Below are 22,348 nucleotides of genomic sequence, written 5' to 3' on the forward strand. Positions count from 1 at the left end.
TGAGAATAAAATGAAAAAATCAATTAGAATAAGGCTGTAACACAAAATGTGGAAAAAGTCAAGGGGTCTGGATACTTTCTGAAGGCACTGTATAATAATGAATATGATCAAATCCATATCAATGATAACACAACAAGGGAGGCCTTCAAATGCAAAATGATTGTGGTTCTTGAAGTATTCTTCGGCTATTATGATTCTATGGTTATTAGGTTGAATATAGGCTACACAATTGATGATTTTTTCCACAATGTATTTTTCCACAATGTTGGCCTTCAAATGTGTTTTCTATAGACCCACACTGTAATTGTCGGATTGTCGGAAACAGATTTGAACTTAAATCGCCAAAGATGTCTAATTCTGTAGCATATACTAGAAAAACATTTCAAAGTATGTAATACAGCCAAATGTGTCTTTCTAATCACAAACTTGAGCGGAATAGAACTATCACGTTTTGGTAAATAGTACTCATGCAAGAGGCACATCTGCACACTTCGCACTAGAAACTTTTTCCATGACTAAAAACATATTTTTTCTATATGCCTTTTTCAGATTGACTCCACTGTTTGATTACTTCGCCTAAAAGTTAGCTCACAGGTTTCAGGGTATGTTAATGGGAGAGAAGAAGGGAAGAAGGCAGGAGCAGCAGCGTGCCGCGTGAGGTGAGCGTTGACAGGGTCACCAGCTACAACTCAGGACAACATAATTGGAGCCGCCAATGAATTACCTCGTACCCCTGCACATTGCTCGGTACTGGTAGCACTTGTATATAGCCAAGTTATCGTTACTCATTATTGTATTTATTATAACTTTTATTTTTACATGTTTTACTTTCTCTCTGCATTGTTTGTAAGGGAAGAGGTCCCTGAACCAATAGTTGGTTGTATTTACGAAAGTAATATGGGGTGGAAGCTATTGGAGTTTTAAGGGAGTATTTTGTATTTAAAGCCCATTTGCATTCATAGAAAATAACCAAATTGCCATAGACTGTACAGAGGACGCCCCTGAATCAATAACAGTTGGCAGTATTCAGGCCAAAAAGATCATCAAGGACATCAACCACCCAAGCCATGGCCTGTTCACCCCGTTATCATCCAGAAGGCGAGGTCAGTACAGGTACAACAAATCTGGCTTCTATATCAAGGCCATCACACTGTTAAATAGCCATCACTAGCCGGCTTCCATCAAGTACCCTGACCTTATTTTTTTACGAAACCGAACAGCAAAAACAAGGGGTGTAACTTGTTCGCTATCGTCAGCTGATTTAGAATATGATAATTATATCATCTTGGCATGTTCCTCGAAGAGGTATTGACAAGAAAAGTCTGAATCTTTAATATTAAGCCAGTGGTGTGTATTAATGGATGCCAAGGGAAGCCAGGCTTCCCCCAAAAATGTTTCAATAATTAAAAAAAAAATCATATAAAAACACATATGTCTCTGTGTTTCATAAAAACAACACACCTCTCTGTATGTGTAGCCCATCTATCTGATGCTGTCTGGTCAAAAATAGTATGACATTGTTGACACCTGTAGCATTGAATTCAAGGGAAGCCAGCAGCATTTGGCATTCCTTGATAAAAAAAAGTGTAATAGCCAATCAGCGTTGACCTAAACCAGAGAGTAAGAGGAAGCGAGAGGCCCAACTAGGCGGAAAATCTTTGTCTGTCCCTCGTTTATCAACCAACTGTACATTCTAATCCGACTGTAAAATAGCCTTGTGGTCATTTTCACACAAAGATGTGTATTTATCAATGTGAATGTGATCGTTTGGTGTGCACAAATCCCAAGTCTGCCCTGAGCTGGGTGTACACAGTTTTACAGGTGAACAAGTGGTGCTGGTTTTGGAATACATGATAAAATAGAACTTGATTGTCAAAGTACATAGACTAATAACTGGGTTTGATAAGTAAACAAGATTAGGGACCAATCAGAGAGCAGGGTTATTATGATGTCATTATGAAAGGACCAATCACAGAGCAGTTTTGACGATGTCATTATCACATAAATATAATGAATCTGTCTTTATTTCAGTTAAAATCAACAGACATAGTAAACAAACAGCTAAATGTATGTATATCTAAAGACAACTTGGATAGAGTATAATGCACTGAAAAGTGACAGCCTACTATGGGGGTAATATTTTTAGGGTGGATGTAACCCATCTATAGATGTGGCCTCTGTCTGTGCAGTAGGCTGTTAGCACAGGGCAGGCAGGAGAACTGTTGAGGGTTCTGGATGCACTGGAGGATCATCAGTGTTCTGTGAGGAGACATGAAGATTCAAAATAACAATGTGCACTCTACCGTGTTTAGGGTTCTGTTCACTTTCCCAAAATTCCCAAGTTTTCCAGAAACTCTGTTACTCTGTCGATCCCGCAGAGGCACGGGAGCATGGTGACCTAAAGCACTGGAGAGAGCATACGTGACATTACCCCCACCCCGGCGTGAGGCTCTCGCCGCAGGACACCAACCACAGGGACGATCCCAGGGATCAAGAGCGGACCGGTCCCCTCTTCTGAGGCGCAAGAAACCTGATGAAGCGGCTGAGGCGTGAGAGCCAGATGAGCCGTCTGAGGCCTCCCTGGCTGCCTTGGTCGAGGCACGGGAAACTGTTCACCTAGCTGAGGCATAGGAGTCTATCGAACCCGCTGAGGCATCACAGCCTGTCGATCCCACTGGGGTATGGAAACCCGTCAAGCCAGCAAAGGCAGGGGAACCCGTCGAACCCGCTGAGTTATGGGAATCCTACAAACCTGACTCCCGGACCAGACATCACCTCGACACAAACACTAAAAAACTCTGATGCTTCCCTTTGGTGAGGCGTCATTCTGTAACGTGTGCGCTGGGAGTCGGAAAGCAAGTTCAGGGAGTGAACAATTTAATCAATGAACGAAACATAATACAAAACAAGAAACACAAACAACGCACAGACATGAAACTGAAACAGAAACAAGGACACCTGGGGAAGGAACCAAAGGTCGTGACATATATAGGGCAGGTAATCAGGGAAGTGATGGAGTCCAGGTGAGTGTCATTATGTGCTGATGCGCGTAATGATGGTGACAGGTGTGGCCATAATGAGCAGCCTGGTGACCTAGAGGCCAGACAGGGAGCACACATGACAAGCAGTGGTAGTCTGGACGTTTAAAATTGCTTTGGTGTTGGTAGCTTTTACGGTTTTGGCGCTAGAGGTTCCAGCAGATGGGAAATAATAATCACACGTATGAACAGTGTCTAAAGTTTGCTTTGCTTTCAGCAAGCATACCGAAAACTAGAAAGTTACCGAAATGTTCAAAACAAATAGTGTTTTAGTGAAGGAGGAAGTGATGTATAGGTGATGTGACTTACAGGTCACTGTCTGTGCAGGTCCAGCGGAACCCTCTGGTCTGTAGGACATTGATCAAATCCACAATGGAACCCTGAGTGCAGGATTCTCTAAAGGAGGAGAGAACGAGGATATATAAAGTACATAACATACAGTATTTCTAAAGGTTGGTGTATTGTAGACAAACCGTTTGTATCTGATGCAAACTTGACAATAACATAATTTGCATGACATTTGCACAGATAAACTTATTTTGTGTTGATATTGAAAGATATGCCCAGTTCATAACGTGGGTGTTTATCTAGGGTTCGTTCCAAATGGCACCCTATTCCCAATGTGGTGCATTACTCTTGACCAGGGCCCAACGGGCTCTATGTAGGGAATAGAGTGCTATTTGGGACGCATTCCCAGTCATTCTCACATGAAGGGTCCCTCCAGGTTGGCCACCACCTTGATGTTGACATGATCCACCATTCTGGGGTTCAGGCTGTCCAGCTCCACACCCCCAAACATGCTAGAACAAGATGAAAAGGACCAGAGTGAAACAATCACTACCCCTGTTAGACCACTATGTACTGTCAGTGGCTGTCACGTCTTCGCCTTACCTTTTCCTGTTGAAAGCATTCTCTATGGATCCATTGAGCAGCACTGTGATGTTGCCACATGCCGCTGCAGCAAACTGGCAAACATACAGAGATGAGGCCACCATAGCCAGACATAGACAACAATATACAGTAGACATGTCATGCAGTCACCCAGTATCACAAAATCACAAGGCACATCCCTACCACAAAAATATTGCTGTGAGATTAGTGGCATTCATGTAATTTAGGCTACCATTTTGTGAGTGAGCTTACGTTTTGTGAGGCTTGTCTCCACAAGGAATAGACAGGATGGTGAACACACGTTGACCAGTCTGGGCAAGAGTTGAAATCAAAGCCTAACAAAGAGAAACACATGAAGGAGCTTCATAAGAGAGAGACAGCCATTTTTTTAAATTTTACATATAACAACCACCACAGAGACAAAGTCAATGACATCTGCTGTGAAGATTACATTATCCTTCTAAAAAAAAAGCAGTCATTCTCCTTGTTTGATTCGTGTGCAGAGCAGGGGGGGGTCTCTCCGGTGCAAAATTGGAAGAGTTTACCACAGAGATGGGGGTGTAACACGTGGTGTTGTGATACAGCTGCGCTACATAACACCCTATGTGTGCGATATCCCCCACTCTGTCTAAACTTCCTGTAAGCACTGACCCAAACATTACATCCGTGGTCAACCACAGAGCCCCAGCCTGTCATATTGTGACCTCTCTCCAAATCAGGGGCTTTGGAGTGATGGCTTGGCGCCCACTGGAACAACTGTTCCTTCAGTTCTTTTGGGAACAATGTGAAGAGGGGAATCATAACTCTCTCTCTTTCTCTCTCTCTCTCTCTCTCTCTCTCTCTCTCTCTCTCTCTCTCTCTCTCTCTCTCTCTCTCTCTCTCTCTCTCTCTCTCTCTACCTCCTCTCTCTCTCTCTCTCTCTCTACCTCACTCTCTCTCTCTCTCTACCTCTGTCTCTCTCTCTCTCTCTACCTCTCTCCCTCTCTCTCTCTCTCTCTCTCTCTCTCTCTCTCTCTCTCTCTCTCTCTCTCTCTCTCTCAGATAATGATGAATCCTACCTCTGTCTTTCTCTTCCTGTCCGCACCAGATGAGGTCATTGAACATGTATCCCACCAGCGTGTCCTCCAGGGTCCAGAAACGACGTGTTACAGCTGCATAGCTGTGTATCAGCTCCCTGGTCTTACTCCAGAACAGCAACTACAAAAACCACGAGGGCAACAAGCACAAACCAGATACTAGATCTCAGAGGAATCATACAGTAGATACTCAAGAAATCAAAGATACTCACAAACACAACACAGTCAGTTACATCCTCAGAGGATTCAGGGCCCGTACTCATAAATTGTCACAGGGTAGGAATGCTGATCTAGGATCAGGTCCCACCTGTTTCGGATAAGAATCCAGAGCTGCCATGGTGATACTCACCTTACCACATGTCAGAGTCTGTGGTGTGGCATGGAACATCCTTTTGTAGTCCTTAACCTTCACATTACAGCGAGACTTCCTCATTACAGCCTCCTCAAACTCCCTCCAGATCTCCTCACAGTCATAGCTACAGTAACACACACAGCACTTTTACCTACAGTACCAGTCAAAAGTTTGGACACACCTACTCATTCCAGGGTTTTCCTTTATTTTTACTATTTTCTACATTGTAGAATAATAGCGAAGACATCAAAACTATGAAATAACACATATGGAATCATGTACCATGAAATAACACATATGGAATCATGTAGTAACCAAAAAAGTATTAAACAAATCAAAATATATTTAATATTTGAGAGTCTTCAAAGTAGCCACCCTTTGCCTTGATGACAACTTTGCACACTCTTGGAATTCTCTCAACCAGCTTCATGAGGTAATCACCTGGAATGCATTTCAATTAACAGATCTGCCTTGTTAAAAGTTCATTTGTGGAATTTATTTCCTTTTTAATGCTTTTGAGCTGAGTTGTGTTGTGACAAGGTAGGGGTGGTATACAGAATATAGCCCTATTTGGTAAAAGACCAAGTTCACATCAATCATTACTTAAGACATGAAGGTCAGTCAAGCCATAAAATTCCAGGATCTTTAAAGTTTCTTCAAGTGCAGTCACAAAAAACATCAAGCGCAATGATGAAACTGACTCGCATGAGGACCGCCACAGGAAAGGAAGACCCAGAGTTACCTCTGCTGCAGAGGATAAGTTCATTTGAGTTAACTGCATCTTAGATTGCAGCCCAAATAAATGCTTCACAGAGTTCAAGTAACAGACACCTCTCAACATCAACTGTTCAGAGGAGACTGCATCAATCAGGCCCTCGTGGTCAAATTGGATATCCTTGTCTCATCGCGCACCAGCGACTCCTGTGGCGGGCCGGGCGCAGTGCTCGCTAACCAAGGTTGCCAGGTTCACAGTGTTTCCTCCGACACATTGGTGCGGCTGGCTTCCGGGTTGGATGCACGCTGTGTTAAAACATCTTGTGGCTAGGGGTTCCGCTAGTGCCACCCCCCCACACAACATTCCACTGAAAAGGCAGCGCGGGATATCCAAAAATATATTTTTTAAATATTTAACTTTCACACATTATCAAGTCCAATACAGCAAATGAAAGATTAACAAGATGTTTATCTACCCATCGTGTCCGATTTTTTAAATGTTTTACAGCGAAAACACAACATATATTTATGTTAGATCACCACCAAATTCCCCAAAAAACACACAGCCATTTTTCCCAGCAAAAGATAGTCACAAAAGCAGAATTAGAGATAATGAATCACTAACCTTTGATAGTCTTCATCAGATGACACTCATATGACATCATGTTACACAATACATTTATGTTTTGTTCGATAATATGCATATTTATATCCACAAATCTCGGTTTACATTGACGCCATGTTCAGAAATGCCTCCAAAATATCCAGAGTTATTACAGAGAGCTATGCCAGATAACAGCAATACTCATCATAAACTTTGACAAAAGATACATGTGTTACATATAATTAAAGATACACTGGTTCTTAATGCAACAGCTGTGTCAGTTTTTTATTAAACGTTACTGTCACGTTCTGACCATAGTTCTGTTGTGTTTTCCTTGTTTTAGTGTTGGTCAGGACGTGAGCTGGGTGTGCATTCTATGTTGTGTGTCTAGTTTGTCCGTTTCTATGTATGGCCTGATATGGTTCTCAATCAGAGGCAGGTGTTAGTCATTGTCTCTGATTGGGAACCATATTTAGGCAGCTTGTTTTGTGTTGGGGTTTGTGGGTGGTAGTTTCCTGTCTGCACCAGATGGGACTGTTTCGGGTTTTGCCACGTTTGTTATTTTGTATTTGTGTAGTGTTTCACGTTATCGTATTTGATTAAACATGTTGAACACAAACTACGCTGCATTTTGGTCCTCCTCTCCTTCGACGGAAGAAAGCCGTTACAGAACCACGGGCAGGAGCAGGAGAGGCAGCAATGTCAAGATTTCTGGACATGGGAGCAGAATCTGGACTATAAAACTTGGAAAGAGATAGACAGGTGGGCGGTCGACCCAGGGAGAGTGCCGGAGCCTGCCTGGGAGAGCACTCAACTCTGTTTTGTAAGCAGTGTGCACATGATATGCTCTTATCTATTCAGTTGGGGTCTGGAGTCGGACACGAGCTCTGCTGTACTATAAGGCAGCCCCCCACACCTCTCTGATTCAGACACATTTCATTTGAATGCATTCAGTTGTACAACTGACTAACCTGTCAATATACAATCATAACACTGTCGTGACACATATTTAGGCCTGTTGTGACATGTATTATTTTAAGGCTGGTTATGACACCTACATAAGAGTGTTAAAACCCACAAAGCCTCCCACGATAGTTATTTTATGTCTGGTTATGACACCTACATAAGAGTGTCAAATCCCACAAGACCTACCACACAAGGCGAAGCATTGCAGATTACACCATAGCCTACTTGAAAACTTCATGTGTATGTTATATAACATTTTCTGAAATGTACCATATTAAATTATTGTAATTGTGCACAGATTGATGTCAGACATGTACCTACTGTACCTTAATGCTCTGTTGCTGATGACTGGGATGAATGCAGGAGCAACTTTCAGGAGCAGGACAAGACACTACCTTTGAGTGATGACTGACATATGGCCATGCTCGTGATAGGCCTATCTGGCTTATATGATTATGGTGGTCATAATACTTCATGACAGTGTCATAAAGTGTATTTTCTCCAAGTTATTTAAGCAATAAGGCCCAAAGGCGCGCACGCACACACACAGTCCAACTCCCAGAGAAAGGGAGTATAATGTGGGATTATCTGTCACAGGAAGTCGTGCAGAGCCCAAAGCTTTATGATGCACTACCAATTACACTGCCTCCTTTAAACTTTTATGATCGAAGACATCGGTTACCTCTGTTTTCACGCCCTGATTAGATTTATGATTCAAGGAAATGGATGGATCACAGTGTCCAAAAGGGTGCTAGATGTAGCAGTGCTGTAATTCCTCATTAGGTCTCACACATTATGTTGCTAACCCATCACTCTCTAACAGGAGGGAGTGCATTCATCTTAGCTGTGACATATTCGTTCTCAACAAGTACAGAGACATCACTCACGCTTCTCCAATACAGCCCTCTCTCTCTGCCTGTGAGGCACTGTATCACAATTCCAGTGGGTCAGAAGTTTACATACACTAAGTTGACTGTGCCTTTAAACCGCTTGGAAAATTCCAGAAAAGGATGTCATGGCTTTAGAAGCTTCTGATAGGCTAATTGACGTCATTTGAGTCATTTGAGTCAATTGGAGGTGTACCTGTATTTCAAGGCCTACCTTCAAACTCAGTTTCTCTTTGCTTGACATCATGGTAAAATCAAAAGAAATCAGCCAAACCTCAGAAAATAAATTTTAGACTTCCACAAGTCTGGTTCATCCTTGGGAGCAATTTTCAAACGCCTGAAGGTACCATGTTCATCTGTACAAACAATAGTACGCAAGTATAAACACCATGGGACCACGCAGCCGTCATACTGCTCAGGAAGGAGAAACGTTCTGTCTCCTAGAGATGAACGTACTTTGGTGCAAAAAGTGCAAATCAATCCCAGAACAACAGCAAAGGACCTTGTGAGGATGCTGGAGGAAACAGGTACAAAAGTATCTATATCTGTTACACCCGTTGTTGGAATGAGACCAAGGTGCAGCGTGGTTGGCGAACATCTTACTTTCATTTAAAATGAACACCAAAAATACAAAAACGAGGGTAAAGTTCTGCAGGCTATAGAGCAACTAACAAAATCAAGATCCCACAACTGAAAGGGGGAAAGAGCTGCCTAAGTATGATCCCCAATCAGAGACAACGATAAACAGCTGCCTCTGATTGGGATCCATACTAGGCCAACAAAGAAATAGAAACATAGATTTGCCCACCCAAGTCACACCCTGACCTAACCAAATAGAGAATAAAAAAGGCTCTCTAAGGTCAGGGCGTGACAATATCAACAGTGAAACGAGTCCAATATTGACATAACCTGAAAGGCCACTCAGCAAGGAAGAAGCCACTGCTCCAAAACCGCCATGAAAAGCCAGACTACGGTTTGCAACTGCACATGGGGACAAGATTGTAGTTCTTGGGAAAATGTCATCTGGTCTGATGAAGCAAAAATAGAACCGTTTGGCCCTAATGACCACCGTTATGTTTGGAGGAAAAAGGGGGAGGCTTGCGAACCGAAGAACATCATCCCAACAGGGAAGCATGGGGTTGGCAGCATCATGTTGTGGGGGTGCTTTGCTGCAGGAGGGACTGGTGCACTTCACAAAATAGATGGCATCATGAGGAGGGAAGATTTGTATGCACACATGACTGTAAGTCACTTTGGATAAAAGCGTCTGCTAAATGGCATATAAAAGATTTTGTGGATATATTGAAGCAACATCTCAAGACTTCAGTCAGGAAGTTAAAGCTTGGTCGTAAGTGGGTCTTCCAAATGGACAATGACCCCAAACATACTTCCAAAGTTGTGGCAAAATGACTTAAGGACAACAAAGTCAATGTATTGGAGTGCCATTCACAAAGCCCTGACCTCAATCCTATAGAACATTTGTGGGCAGAACTGAAAAAGTGTGTGCGTGTAAGAAGGCCTACAAATCTGAGTAACTACCTGCAAAGGTTGTGACTGTGTTAGCCGTAGCTAGCTGGCTAGCTAACAAGCAAGGGATAAGATCGTTGCCATTAGCTGATCATTAAGAGTATCTCTACCGCTCGTTGCCATGGAACATAAAAAACGAATGGCTGGGTCGCGTCCATAAATATCGAACTAAGTGAACGAATGACTGGGTCCAAAAGATGAGAAAGTATTTCTTTCTCTCTCTCTCGGAGAACATGATGACTCCTTGCTGTCCCCAGTCCACCTGGCCGTGCTGCTGCTCCAGTTTCAACTGTTCTGCCTGTGGCTATGGAACACTGACCTGTTCACCGGACGTGCTACCTGTCCCAGACCTGCTGTTTTCAACTCTCTAGAGACAGCAGGAGCGGTAGAGATACTCTTAATGATCGGCTATGAAAAGCCAACTGACATTTACTCCTGAGGTGCTGACTTGTTGCACCCTCGACAACTACTGTGATTATTATGATTTGACCATGCTGATCATTTATGAACATTTGTACATCTTGGCCATGTTCTGTTATAATCTCCACCTGGCACAGCCAGAAGAGCACTGGCCACCAGGTTTAGGCCTTTCTATGTTTTCCCTGGCCACTGTGCTTCTACACCTGCATTGCTTGCTGTTTGGGGTTTTAGGCTGGGTTTCTGTACAGCACTTTGCGATATCAGCTGATGTAAGAAGGGCTAAATAAATACATTTGATTTGATTTTTCTTTGGCAACTGTAAGCAATTGTATTTTATTGTTAGCCTGCAATACTTTATTATAAAAGGTGGCTATTTCGCCTACGTTCCACAAACACTTTTTCAAATGTGAAATCATGTTATTTTCCACATATGAAATCAGGTTATTTTCCACGTGAAATCATGTGGTTTTCCGTAAGGGATTCTATGTTAGAAATACATTTGATTTGTCAAGACACTAAGTCGACACTAACTGCCTACTTTTTCATGTCTTACACACACTTTACCTGGAATTAGGCCAAACTAGTGTTATGTAGCTGTAACATCGACCAATCACAATGTGTTTCAGGTTAGGTGTCGTCCCCATCCCAGCTGTCAAACCATCAGTGCAAAACAGGACAATGATAAACCCTGATGAAAGAAAATAACACAAGTAGAATACCTCTTTGAATATATCCATCAATGTCTATAAAGGTGTTCTTTCACTCAGGTTATGGAGGTACTATTGAATATAACTCACATAATATGAGCATGTGGAATATGCTAGAGGTCGACGAAGACTTCTGAAAGGTCATGGTGTTCAGAGCTCATGGATGGAGCTCTCCAAGGTACGCCCCAGACCCCTCTTACTTTCAGAGTTAGGCCCTGTCACTGTCAACAGAGAAAGAAATAGTGAGTGAGAGTAACGAAGTGCGTGTATGTGTGTGCACGTGCTTGGTGACATCAATTGACATCAAGAGTGTGAAGTCAATGAAGAGACCAAATCAAATCAAACTTTATTTGAGACATGCCCTGAATACAACAAGTGTAGACTTCACCATGAAATGCTTACTTTACAAGCCCTTAACCAAGAGTGCAGTTCAAGAAGAAGAACATATTTACCAAGTAGGCTAAAATAAAAAGTAATAATAAAAAGTAACACAATAAGAATAACGAGGCTATATACAGGGGGCACCGGTACCGAGTCAGTGTGCAGGGGTACAGGCTAGTTGAGGTAATCTGCACATGTAGGTGGGGGCAAAGACTATGACTATGCATAGGTAACTAACAAACAGCGAATAGCAGCAGTGTACAAGAGAGGGGAGACTCTTATTCTAATTTCATGCTCTCTCTTTCTCTCTCTCTCTGTGTGTTAGTGTTTGCATGCTTGGTGACCTCAAGTGCGAGTTAAAAGAAGAGACAACCCATGTGTTATCCCAAATGTGACTCTAATTATAATTTCACGCTATACTACTAGGAATCAGATTTGTGCAATGGGGGAGAGGTCAACCACTAGAAGTTTGCAGAAAGACATACAAACAGGCCATACATAGTGTCAGGTTAACATTTTTTGGTAGGTAGTATAAGATTCTGGTCAGTGTGTGTAATAGTGAGGAGTTGGTGTTGGTAGGGTATGTCGGAGGGTATGACTTTAGTTAGAGATAGGGTTTATGAGTTGGGTTAGTAGAGTAACAGTGTTTACAAGTGGCTGGCAGAGCTCCTTGCGTCTCTCACTACTCTCAAGAGAACACACACTGGGTTTGTTGCCTGTTAAATCTAATCAGCTAAGGGAATGTGGCTGTCTCTTCCCACTGTCTTTGTGTCCTGTCATAAAGGTGGTTGTCTTTCAGCTGTTTACAGTAGATGTAAGGGTAAACAGTCCATCAAGCACACACACTCAAAATAAGGCAGGCATTACTGATGAATGATTTTTTTTTGTTTTGGTCATTTTTTTTGTTAAAAGCCAATCATCCATTTTCTTATCACTCGTGAAGTAAAGTACAGTTCAAACTCACCAACTCAACACAAATACCTTACCTACGATTAGAATAAATCAACAGGAAACAATAACATGGTAATAAATCAGTAATCATGTCAAACATATTCAATAGAAATACATAAAAACCAGACAAAGACCAAGAAGCGCTTACCACTGCATAAGAAGGGACACAAACATTGATGAGTTGATGAACAGTTAGCTCCACAACATCTGGATGTCCGTAGGAGTGGTGTTCATTTCCCTCCCTGCACAGTAGCAGTGTCCTGGGGGTGTGCAGTGGACATTACCCTCCTCCCTTGGCAACTAAGAAACCTGAGGGGCTGGGCTCCCAAGACAGACACAGCCCTATCCCAACCCATAGAGCTGGTCTGAGGGAATAAACTAGGCCTTTTCTTGCCACAGACAGATGGCCCGCATGACTCTCATTACAACCGTCTCCACACAGAGGGCAGGAAAAGGACTCTTGGGAAGGACACTTACCATATGCAGGGACAGGGGCGAGCACACATATATCATATGAATACATAAAGATAAGATTTTTGAATTTACTTATATTTATTTTAAGGCTGGAAAAGGGGTGGATTGCCAATCAACATACGGTGTGTGCAGTATCACTTAGTGGCCAGGAGATGGTGTTAATTGTCTTGTTTGTATGCGAGTTATGGTTTCAATCCCCATCCCAGCCTTGTACTCTGTTTCAATCATACAGTCGTGGCCAAAAGTTTTGAGAATGACACAAAAATGAGTTTTCACAAAGTCTGCTACCTCAGTTTGTATGATGGAAATTTGCATACACTCCAGAATGTTATGAAGAGTGATCGGGTCAGATGAATTGCAATTAATTGCCGTGCAAATGAACTGAATACCCAAAAAACATTTCCACTGCATTTCAGCCCTACCACAAAAGGACCAGCTGACATCATGTCAGTGATTCTCTCGTTAACACAGGTGTGAGTGTTGACGAGGACAAGGCTGGAGATCATTCTGTCATGTTGATTGAGTTCGAATAACAGACTTGAAGCTTCAAAAGGAGGGTGGTGCTTGGAATCATTGTTCTTCCTCTGTCAAACATGGTTACCTGCAAGGAAACGCGTGCCGTCATCATTGCTTTGCACAAAAAGGGCTTCACGGGCAAGGATATTGCTGCCAGTAAGATTGCACCTAAATCAACCATTTTTCGGATCATCAAGAATTTCAAGGAGAGTGGTTCAATATAATAATAATAATAATAATATATGCCATTTAGCAGACGCTTTTATCCAAAGCGACTTACAGTCATGTGTGCATACATTCTACGTATGGGTGGTCCCGGGAATCGAACCCACTACCCTGGCGTTACAAGCGCCATGCTCTACCAACTGAGCTACAGAAGGACCGTTCAATTGTTGTGAAGAAGGCTTCAGGGTGCCCAAGAAAGTCCAGCAAGCGCCAGGAGCGCCTCCTGGGGCGGCAGGGTAGCTTAGTGGTTAGAGCGTTGGACTTGTAACCGGAAGGTTGCAAGTTCAAACCCCTGAGCTGACAAGGTACAAATCTGTCGTTCTGCCCCTGAACAGGCAGTTAACCTAGGCCGTCATTGAAAATAAGAATTTGTTCTTAACTGACTTGCTTAGTTAAATAAAGGTAAAATTATTTTTTTAAAGTTGAATCATTGCGGGATCGGGGAACCACCAGTACAGAGCTTGCTCAGGAATGGCAGCAGGCAGGTGTGAGTGCATCTGCATGCACAGTGAGGCAAAGACTTTTGGAGGATGGCCTGGTGTCAAGAATGGCAGCAAAGAAGCCACTTCTCTCCAGGAAAAACATCAGGGACAGACTGATATTCTGCAAAAGGTACAGGGATTGGACTGCTGACGACTGGGGTAAAGTCATTTTCTCTGATGAATCACCTTCCCGATTGTTTGGGGCATCCGGAAAAAAGCTTGTCTGGAGAAGACAAGGTGAGCGCTACCATCAGTCCTGTGTCATGCCAACAGTAAAGCATCCTGAGACCATTCATGTGTGGGGTTGCTTCTTAGCCAAGGGAGTGGGCTCACTCACAATTTTGTCTAAGAACACAGCCATGAATAAAGAATAGTACTAACACATCCTCTGAGAGCAACTTCTCCCAACCATCCAGGAACAGTTTGTTGACAAACAATGCCTTTTCCAGCATGATGGAGCACCTTGCCATAAGGCAAAAGCAAAACATCGATATTTTGGGTCCATGGCCAGGGAACTCCCCAGACCTTTAATCCCATTGAGAACTTGTGGACAATCCTCAATAGGCGGGTGGACAAACAAAAACCCACAAATTCTGACAAACTCCAAGCACTGATTATGCAAGAATGGGCTGCCATCAGTCAGGATGTGGCCCAGAAGTTAATTGACAGCATGCCAGGGCGGATTGCAGAGGTCTTGAAAAAGAAGGGTCAACACTGCAAATACTGACTCTTTGCATCAACTTCATGTAATTGTCAATAAAAGCCTTTGACACTTATGAAATGCTTATAATTATACTTCAGTATTCCATAGTAACATCTGACAAAAATATCTAAAGACACTGACGCAGCAAACTTTGTGAAAATTTATATTTGTGTCATTCTCAAAACTTTTGGCCACGACTGTACATTACCAGGAAGTTGATCCTTCCATCACATACAGTATAATAAAAATTGCATGATTATAATTATAATTTGTAGATTATAACCCCTCTCCTCTCCCCTAGAACTCTTTCCCTGTGTTATTGCTGTAAAATAGACTGGTTTCTCTTAGCCTATTTACCTGGTCAAATGAACACATATATTAATGTCTGTTTCATGCAAATCATTATTTCTGCTGATATCTTGGTAAACCAGGTTACACAGAACTCTGATATAGAACTACAGACACTTTCGGGTAATATACATATTGTAGGGAATACATGTTTAATTTCAGTTTAATTGTATATATCAACAGCAAATAGTCTTACATTATCATATTTTAATTTCACAAATAATTATATCCAATACATGTATTCACTCTTATAACATATTGATGCGTGTGTGTGTGTGTGTTTCCATCTTGTCCTGTGCACATGTTCTCCCCTACTACAGATGAAGCTAGAGACCAGAAAACATACATACAGAGAGAAACATTACATCACTCTTGTCATCACGCAATACAATAATCAGTATTGAAGGACTGCAATTCCTACAATTGATGCATACAAACTGTACTATGGCTTGCTATTTTTTTGCAAGACAAATAGGCAAGCAAACAACATTTTTTAATGTAGACGTTAAACGAGGTTGAGGGATTACTGGTCATACCTTTCGGAGGTCCAGCACATCCTGCAGCATATAGCGGATTCTGGGGGAGGTTGTCCTATTCTTCACAATCTTCACAATCGCGTTGTAGTACTGATCCATTCTGGGCTGTGGAAGTATAGACAGGCCAAGTGAATGTAGTTGACGGATTTGTAGATCTGAATCTATTGGATTGATCTATCTAATCATTTGGAATTAAAATACACTGTACTGCACTCATAGAAATATAACAGATCACATCAATAAATCAATACAGTGCTGCACCCTGGCCTTCTCTGAGCCCTTGTCGATGGTGGGGAGCATTATGCACAGACACTCCAGAGAGTTATCGTCGCCAAGCTTTGCAAGCTTTACGATGCAATCGTGCATAATGGCTTCTGTAAGTATCTTCAACTGGAACAACTCGCAAATGAATCTGATGTTGCCTAGAGACCGTCTGCACCACATGGCCTTGGCCTCCTCCGGCTCCTCCTCCAGTCGCTGGCTGACCTCCCCCTGGAAGGTTTGGACAAGCTTCACAAGCTGCATCAGAGTTTCTTTAAGCACTTTATGGGAATTTAATTGGGAATAACACAATTTATTTCCACTGCAATGTAAGGAGCAAGTTCCGATGTCATATACTGTATCTCAAATATGTGTTCAGTGTGTGCTGTCTATGGATTAACCAAGGAACATTTGTTTTAATGACACACATATTGTAGTGAAATCAGAGCTAGGAACTAGCAACTGTCAATCCAACCCCTTAGTTGTTAAACCAAGAGATCCAGAACTTTTTCCAAGGTCACAAGATGTCAGTTTAAGCTACTCCCTAAAATATGTTATTGTACCTTGGTGGTGGTGTCCAGCTCCTTCTGCTTTCCTCCAAAGAGCTCAGATGTATTATTCTCAAACTCAAACTGGCATCGATTCAGCAGTAATTTACGGAAATTCAAAGTCACTCCCGGATTACATGACGTTGGCACATTGAGCTGAAGAGTAAAAAGGATGTTACAAAAGTCAAAATGCCTGTGAATCAATGTTTTAAGTGGTCCTCACATTTGGCAAACAAGAGTTAAGACAACGGGAGACGGGCACAAACACAGTTGCAGACTTACCCCCATTAGGCAGCGGCACAAGTTGGCGTAGACCGCAGAGCAGGCAGGGTGTGCAATGGCCCTCTCATATATGAGGTCAATGATGCCCTTCAGCTTGGCTTCTGTGTCAATGGTGAGCTCAGTCACTACCACCATCAACTCCCTGAAGTTCTTAGGAGTCAGCCTGTCCAGGATGTGACCCATAGGGACAAACAGCTTCTGCATCTGTGGATCTTCAGCTTGCATGGTTTCCTTCAAGCCCTTTAGGAGAGATATGGGTGACATGGCAAAATATCACTGGCAATATTCCTTTTAGAAGGTACTACAACACAACTACAGTAGGCACTTACCAGGTTCTGTTCTACTGAATCCTCACTGGCAAGATTGCCAGTTATATCTAGACCAGATCCAAAGATTAGAGAGAGATAGAGAGATATAAGTAGAGAGAGACAGAGAGCAGAAAAATAAATACATCAATGTTGAGCTGCTGGTAGTGTCCTAGTGGAGACTGTAGACAATGTACATTTTCACTGTCTGAGCTTTGCTACCTACAGTGCCTTGCGAAGGTATTCAGCTCCCTTGAACTTTGCGACCTTTTGCCACATTTCAGGCTTCAAACATAAAGATATAAAACTGTATTTTTTTGTGAAGAATCAACAACAAGTGGGACACAATCATGAAGTGGAACGACATTTATTGGATATTTCAAACTTTTTTAACAAATCAAAAACTGAAAAATTGGGCGTGCAAAATTATTCAGCCCCTTTACTTTCAGTGCAGCAAACTCTCTCCAGAAGTTCAGTGAGGATCTCTGAATGATCCAATGTTTACCTAAATGACTAATGATGATAAATACAATCCACCTGTGTGTAATCAAGTCTCCGTATAAATGCACCTGCACTGTGATAGTCTCAGAGGTCTGTTAAAAACGCAGAGAGCATCATGAAGAACAAGGAACACACCAGGCAGGTCCGAGATACTGTTGTGAAGAAGTTTAAAGCCGGATTTGGATACAACAAGATTTCCCAAGCTTTAAACATCCCAAGGAGCACTGTGCAAGCTATAATATTGAAATGGAAGGAGTATCAGACCACTGCAAATCTACCAAGACCTGGCCGTCCCTCTAAACTTTCAGCTCATACAAGGAGAAGACTGATCAGAGATGCAGCCAAGAGGCCCATGATCACTCTGGATGAACTGCAGAGGTGGGAGACTCTGTCCATAGGACAACAATCAGTCGTATATTGCACAAATCTGGCCTTTATGGAAGAGTGGCAAGAAGAAAGCCATTTCTTAAAGATATCCATAAAAAAGTGTTGTTTAAAGTTTGCCACAAGCCACCTGGGAGACACACCAAACATGTGGAAGAAGGTGCTCTGGTCAAATGAAACCAAAATTGAACTTTTTGGCAACAATGCAAAACGTTATGTTTGGCGTAAAAGCAACACAGCTCATAACCCTGAACACACCATCCCCACTGTCAAACATGGTGGTGGCAGCATCATGGTTTGGGCCTGCTTTTCTTCAGCAGGGACAGGGAAGATGGTTAAAATTGATGGGAAGATGGATGGAGCCAAATAAAGGACCATTCTGGAAGAAAACCTGATGGAGTCTGCAAAAGACCAGAGACTGGGGTGGAGATTTGTCTTCCAACAAGACAATGATCCAAAACATAAAGCAAAATCTACAATGGAATGGTTCAAAAATAAACATATCCAGGTGTTAGAATGGCCAAGTCAAAGTCCAGACCTGAATCCAATCGAGAATCTGTGGAAAGAACTGAAAACTGCTGTTCACAAATGCTCTCCATCCAACCTCACTGAGCTCGAACTGTTTTGCAAGGAGGAATGGGAAAAATGTCAGTCTCTCGATGTGCAAAACTGATAGAGACATACCCCAAGCGACTTACAGCTGTAATCGCAGCAAAAGGTGGCGCTACAAAGTATTAACTTAAGTGGGCTGAATAATTTTGCACGACCAATTTTTCAGTTTTTGATTTGTTAAAAAAGTTTGAAATATCCAATAAATGTTGTTCCACTTCATGATTGTGTCCCACTTGTTGTTGATTCTTCACAAAAAAATACAGTTTTATATCTTTATGTTTGAAGCCTGAAATGTGGCAAAAGGTCGCAAAGTTCAAGGGGGCCGAATACTTTCGCAAGGCACTGTATAGAATATACTGTACACATCCTCAGCTGTCTAGATGAAGACATAAGGAAAAAGAGAATGGAATTATCTTCTACACAGAACAATCCATTAAGAGACACATTGAGTCATATTTAATAAGTACCTGCTTTAGAGACCGTCCCCAGTTCCTCTGAGCAGACATCCTCTAGTTTTTCTTTCAGTGTAGAGGTGGACTTCTTAACTTTCTGAAAATATACTTCATGACCAACAGGAATCCTAGGTATGTCTTCAAATCCAAGGGGGGCGAATAGAGACTTGCAGCTCTAGATTCAAACAGAAATAAAAGAGAGATGCAGGATGGTACATATATTCCTAACATGGTTCTGAGAGTTACTAATGCTGCAGTACCTGGAGGAAATGGATGTGATCCTCTGTCTGTGTCAGCAGTATAATGTTGGCATCAATCTTCCTCAGTTCAACATTGTCCTTCTCCAGGGTATTTAGAAGTCCTTCAGTCTCGCTCACTATATCCCTCTCCTTAGCTTTGATCATCTCTCTCACCTCAGAGCTTCTTCTCTCAATGAAGCGGATCAGCTCAGTGAAGGTCCTCTCACTGTCCACCACAGCTTCCTGTGCAGAGCACTGATAGGGCATTCAGAAAGTAGAAATGTAATTGAAGCCGCCAACGTAATGTACTTGTTTACAACCTACATTGTTGCGGTTCACAACTTACCTGGTTGTAAGTTTGAATAATTCCTGAAAACATTCTGTGGTTTTATTTTAGCATTGAAAATATGGCTCTACTTGAGCTCCATGAACCAGTTGCCCACAGTGAGAAACAGATTGAGTGACTAATTTCTCTGCTAATCTAACTACAGGAGAGCCACCCGGAAATGAGCCAAGAAATGCCCCTGACATGTTTACCGACAACAGCCTGTGCTGACGAACAGTTCATTAAAAGCTTTGACTAGTACATTAGAATTCATTACATTATTTTCTGTTGATATTCTGACACACTGCAGCCACCCTCTGCTTTTAGACGTTTCTCTTTGCTATGTGTTTTGTCCTTTAATGTTTCCATATTTTCCAGGTCAAAACTTACCTTGACAGAACCCATCATGTTTCGCAAGTCCAGCATCACAGTTTCCCTCTTCTTGATTTTCTGCTGACATTCCCTCTGTACCTTCCTCACCTGTTCCTGTGAATATACATATCAAACCCTATTTGATAGTGTTAATGCCGTAACGACAACAACAACAACAAGAAGATCACACTGAAAGACAAAAGCTTTCTGGCAGTTGGGCATACCTGTTTCTTTGCCCTTTCAGCAGGAGCTACAACAGTTTCATGACCTCTGTGTTGATCTATTGCACACTGATAACAAATGCATTGTTGATCAGTGCAGCAGTAGACCTCCAACAGTTTGCCATGGTAAGGGCAGATCCTCTCCTTTAGTTTCGTGGAGGCTTTACACAGACTATGTTTCTTCAACACTGTTGACTCATAGTGGAGCTGAATGTGAGTCTCGCAGTACGAGGCCAGACACACCAAACAGGACTTCACTGCTCTGTGTTGTTTACCAGTACAGATGTCACATGGCACATCTCCAGGTCCAGCATACGGCAGAGAAGGGGAAACTTCTTGTCCTGTTTTCTTCAGTTTCCCCACTAGTTCAGTTAGCATGTTGTTTCTGCTCAGGACAGGCCTTGGGGTAAAGGTCTGTCTGCATTGAGGGCAGCTGTAGATAAGCTTTTGATCATCCTGATCCCAGTGACCCTTAATACAAACTTTACAGTAGCTGTGTCCACATGGAATAGTCACCGGATCGTTCAGTAAATCCAGACAGATTGAGCAACTAAACTCATCCAGGGACACTGAAATACAGGCCTCTGCCATGGTCGCTGTCCTTAAAAACACTGAGAATAGTCACATTCAGTTTCACTTCTCTGAAACAGTTCTTCTTCACAACGAACTGGCAGGTGCATACACCGCCACCTACTGTACTAGAGTGTGAGTTCAGTCACAACCTACCTATCTTTTATTTATTTAACCTTTATTTAACTAGGCAAGTCAGTATCTTATTTACAATGACGGCCTTCCCCGGCGAAACCCTAACCCAGACGATACTGGGCCAATTGCGCACCGCCCTATGGGACTCCCAATCATGGCCAGTTGTGATACAGCCTGGAATCGAACCAGGGTGACACCACTAGCACTGAGATGCAGTGTCTTAGACCACTGCGTCACTCGGGAGCTCTTTGTAACTTTAACATTATATTCTCTTAACTAACCCTACATTTCTAATAAAATAAAATACAATTCCCAACAAACCTCATCACTCCCATCACCCCCACACAAAATACCAGCCTCTCCCCATGTCCGTCCAACCTCTCTTTATATATATTTTTTATTTAACCTTTATTTAACCTCTCTGACCCTTTCAAACAACATCTCACTTTCTACGTCATACATTTAAAAAAATAATAATAATACATGTTCAACTGTTTCCTCTACCATACAGCCATTACACAACGTCAATTCCTCCCTTTCATCTCCATTATATGACACTATATCCCGTACAGATTTCCTTGTACTATAAAAATGTTTGCCCATTCTACTTTCATCTCATTGTCTATGCCAGCAATCTAACCCATTTTTCAGAATCAATGTTTTAATTTCCCCTCTACCCAACGGCACCTGTATATCCACAATATTATTTTTCACGGGTCGTTTTGCTATTATATCCACTATATCATTTCCATACACTCCTGTATGAGCCCTAATCCAACAGAACTGGATTTCAATACCAATTCCAATAACCCCAACAACAGCAGCATTATTTATAATCCTAAATTCTCATGTTCTGACTTTATAGATCTTAAACTACATCAAATTGATGCAGTCCCAACATATTACTACTCTTCTTGGTTGCACCTCCTCTATCCATGGCAATCCAACAATTATCACAACCACTTCTGTTGCATAGACAGATAAATCATGTTAGTCTCTTCCATTAATTAAAGTCAGGAATTAATACACCTGCTCCTGTGGGATCCTTTGAACCATCTGTATACACTGCAAGACAATAATAATACAACTGATTACTAATATATTGATCCAGTACTGTTCCTACATTATCTTCTTCACACCACTGTTTCCTTTCTTCAATCAGGCTAAGATCAACATGGGGTATTGAGTAAAACCACGGTGGCACATTTCTGAAAGTTGTTCAATGAGTCAGTGGGAGAGCGGCTTTTACCTGCAAATGTAGAACATAGTTGGATAGAGGGTACACCTTTGCCATTATGGCTTCTGTGACAGCATGGGCAGCACCATTGAGGCTTATCTCCATT

General features: G+C 42.2%; 2 protein-coding genes across 2 annotated transcripts; both read right to left on the reverse strand.

Annotated features, from left to right (window-relative positions):
- Positions 1-1,977: 1,977 nt before the first annotated feature.
- LOC118372691 (ADP-ribosyl cyclase/cyclic ADP-ribose hydrolase 1) lies at positions 1,978-13,733 on the reverse strand. The gene is made up of 10 exons (XM_035758651.2): positions 12,663-13,733; positions 11,273-11,403; positions 11,040-11,163; positions 5,355-5,481; positions 4,988-5,126; positions 4,182-4,264; positions 3,930-4,003; positions 3,746-3,838; positions 3,348-3,434; positions 1,978-2,259 (listed from the first exon to the last, which is right to left on the reverse strand). Exons 2-10 carry the CDS (start codon positions 11,325-11,327, stop codon positions 2,163-2,165), a joined length of 879 nt encoding a protein of 292 aa, XP_035614544.1. The 5' UTR covers positions 11,328-11,403; positions 12,663-13,733; the 3' UTR covers positions 1,978-2,162.
- A 1,328-nt stretch (positions 13,734-15,061) lies between these two features.
- On the reverse strand, positions 15,062-20,963 carry LOC118372699 (E3 ubiquitin/ISG15 ligase TRIM25-like). The gene is made up of 10 exons (XM_035758659.2): positions 20,304-20,963; positions 20,098-20,193; positions 19,404-19,637; positions 19,159-19,318; positions 17,219-17,265; positions 16,890-17,129; positions 16,623-16,763; positions 16,060-16,290; positions 15,799-15,903; positions 15,062-15,588 (listed from the first exon to the last, which is right to left on the reverse strand). The coding sequence occupies exons 1-10, from the start codon at positions 20,889-20,891 to the stop codon at positions 15,577-15,579; spliced, it is 1,854 nt and encodes a 617-aa protein (XP_035614552.1). The 5' UTR covers positions 20,892-20,963; the 3' UTR covers positions 15,062-15,576.
- Positions 20,964-22,348: the final 1,385 nt, after the last annotated feature.

Source organism: Oncorhynchus keta, chromosome 4 (genome assembly GCF_023373465.1).
Source record: "Oncorhynchus keta strain PuntledgeMale-10-30-2019 chromosome 4, Oket_V2, whole genome shotgun sequence".
Lineage (NCBI taxonomy): Eukaryota > Metazoa > Chordata > Actinopteri > Salmoniformes > Salmonidae > Oncorhynchus > Oncorhynchus keta.

What these genes read in the sequence shown, in the direction of transcription:
- LOC118372699 (XM_035758659.2), bottom strand. Translation starts at nt 20,891, where the DNA reads ATGGCAGAGGCCTGTATTTCAGTGTCCCTGGATGAGTTTAGTTGCTCA. An exon ending in CTGAAAGGGCAAAGAAACAG is followed by an intron (nt 20,194 to 20,303) that starts GTATGCCCAACT and finishes GTATATTCACAG; the next exon opens with GAACAGGTGAGGAAGGTACA. An exon ending in ATCACATCCATTTCCTCCAG is followed by an intron (nt 19,319 to 19,403) that starts GTACTGCAGCAT and finishes GTTTGAATCTAG; the next exon opens with AGCTGCAAGTCTCTATTCGC.
- LOC118372691 (XM_035758651.2), bottom strand. Translation starts at nt 11,327, where the DNA reads ATGACCTTTCAGAAGTCTTCGTCGACCTCTAGCATATTCCACATGCTC. An exon ending in ATTCCACATGCTCATATTAT is followed by an intron (nt 11,164 to 11,272) that starts GTGAGTTATATT and finishes TTCTTTCATCAG; the next exon opens with GGTTTATCATTGTCCTGTTT. An exon ending in AATGCTTTCAACAGGAAAAG is followed by an intron (nt 3,839 to 3,929) that starts GTAAGGCGAAGA and finishes ATCTTGTTCTAG; the next exon opens with CATGTTTGGGGGTGTGGAGC.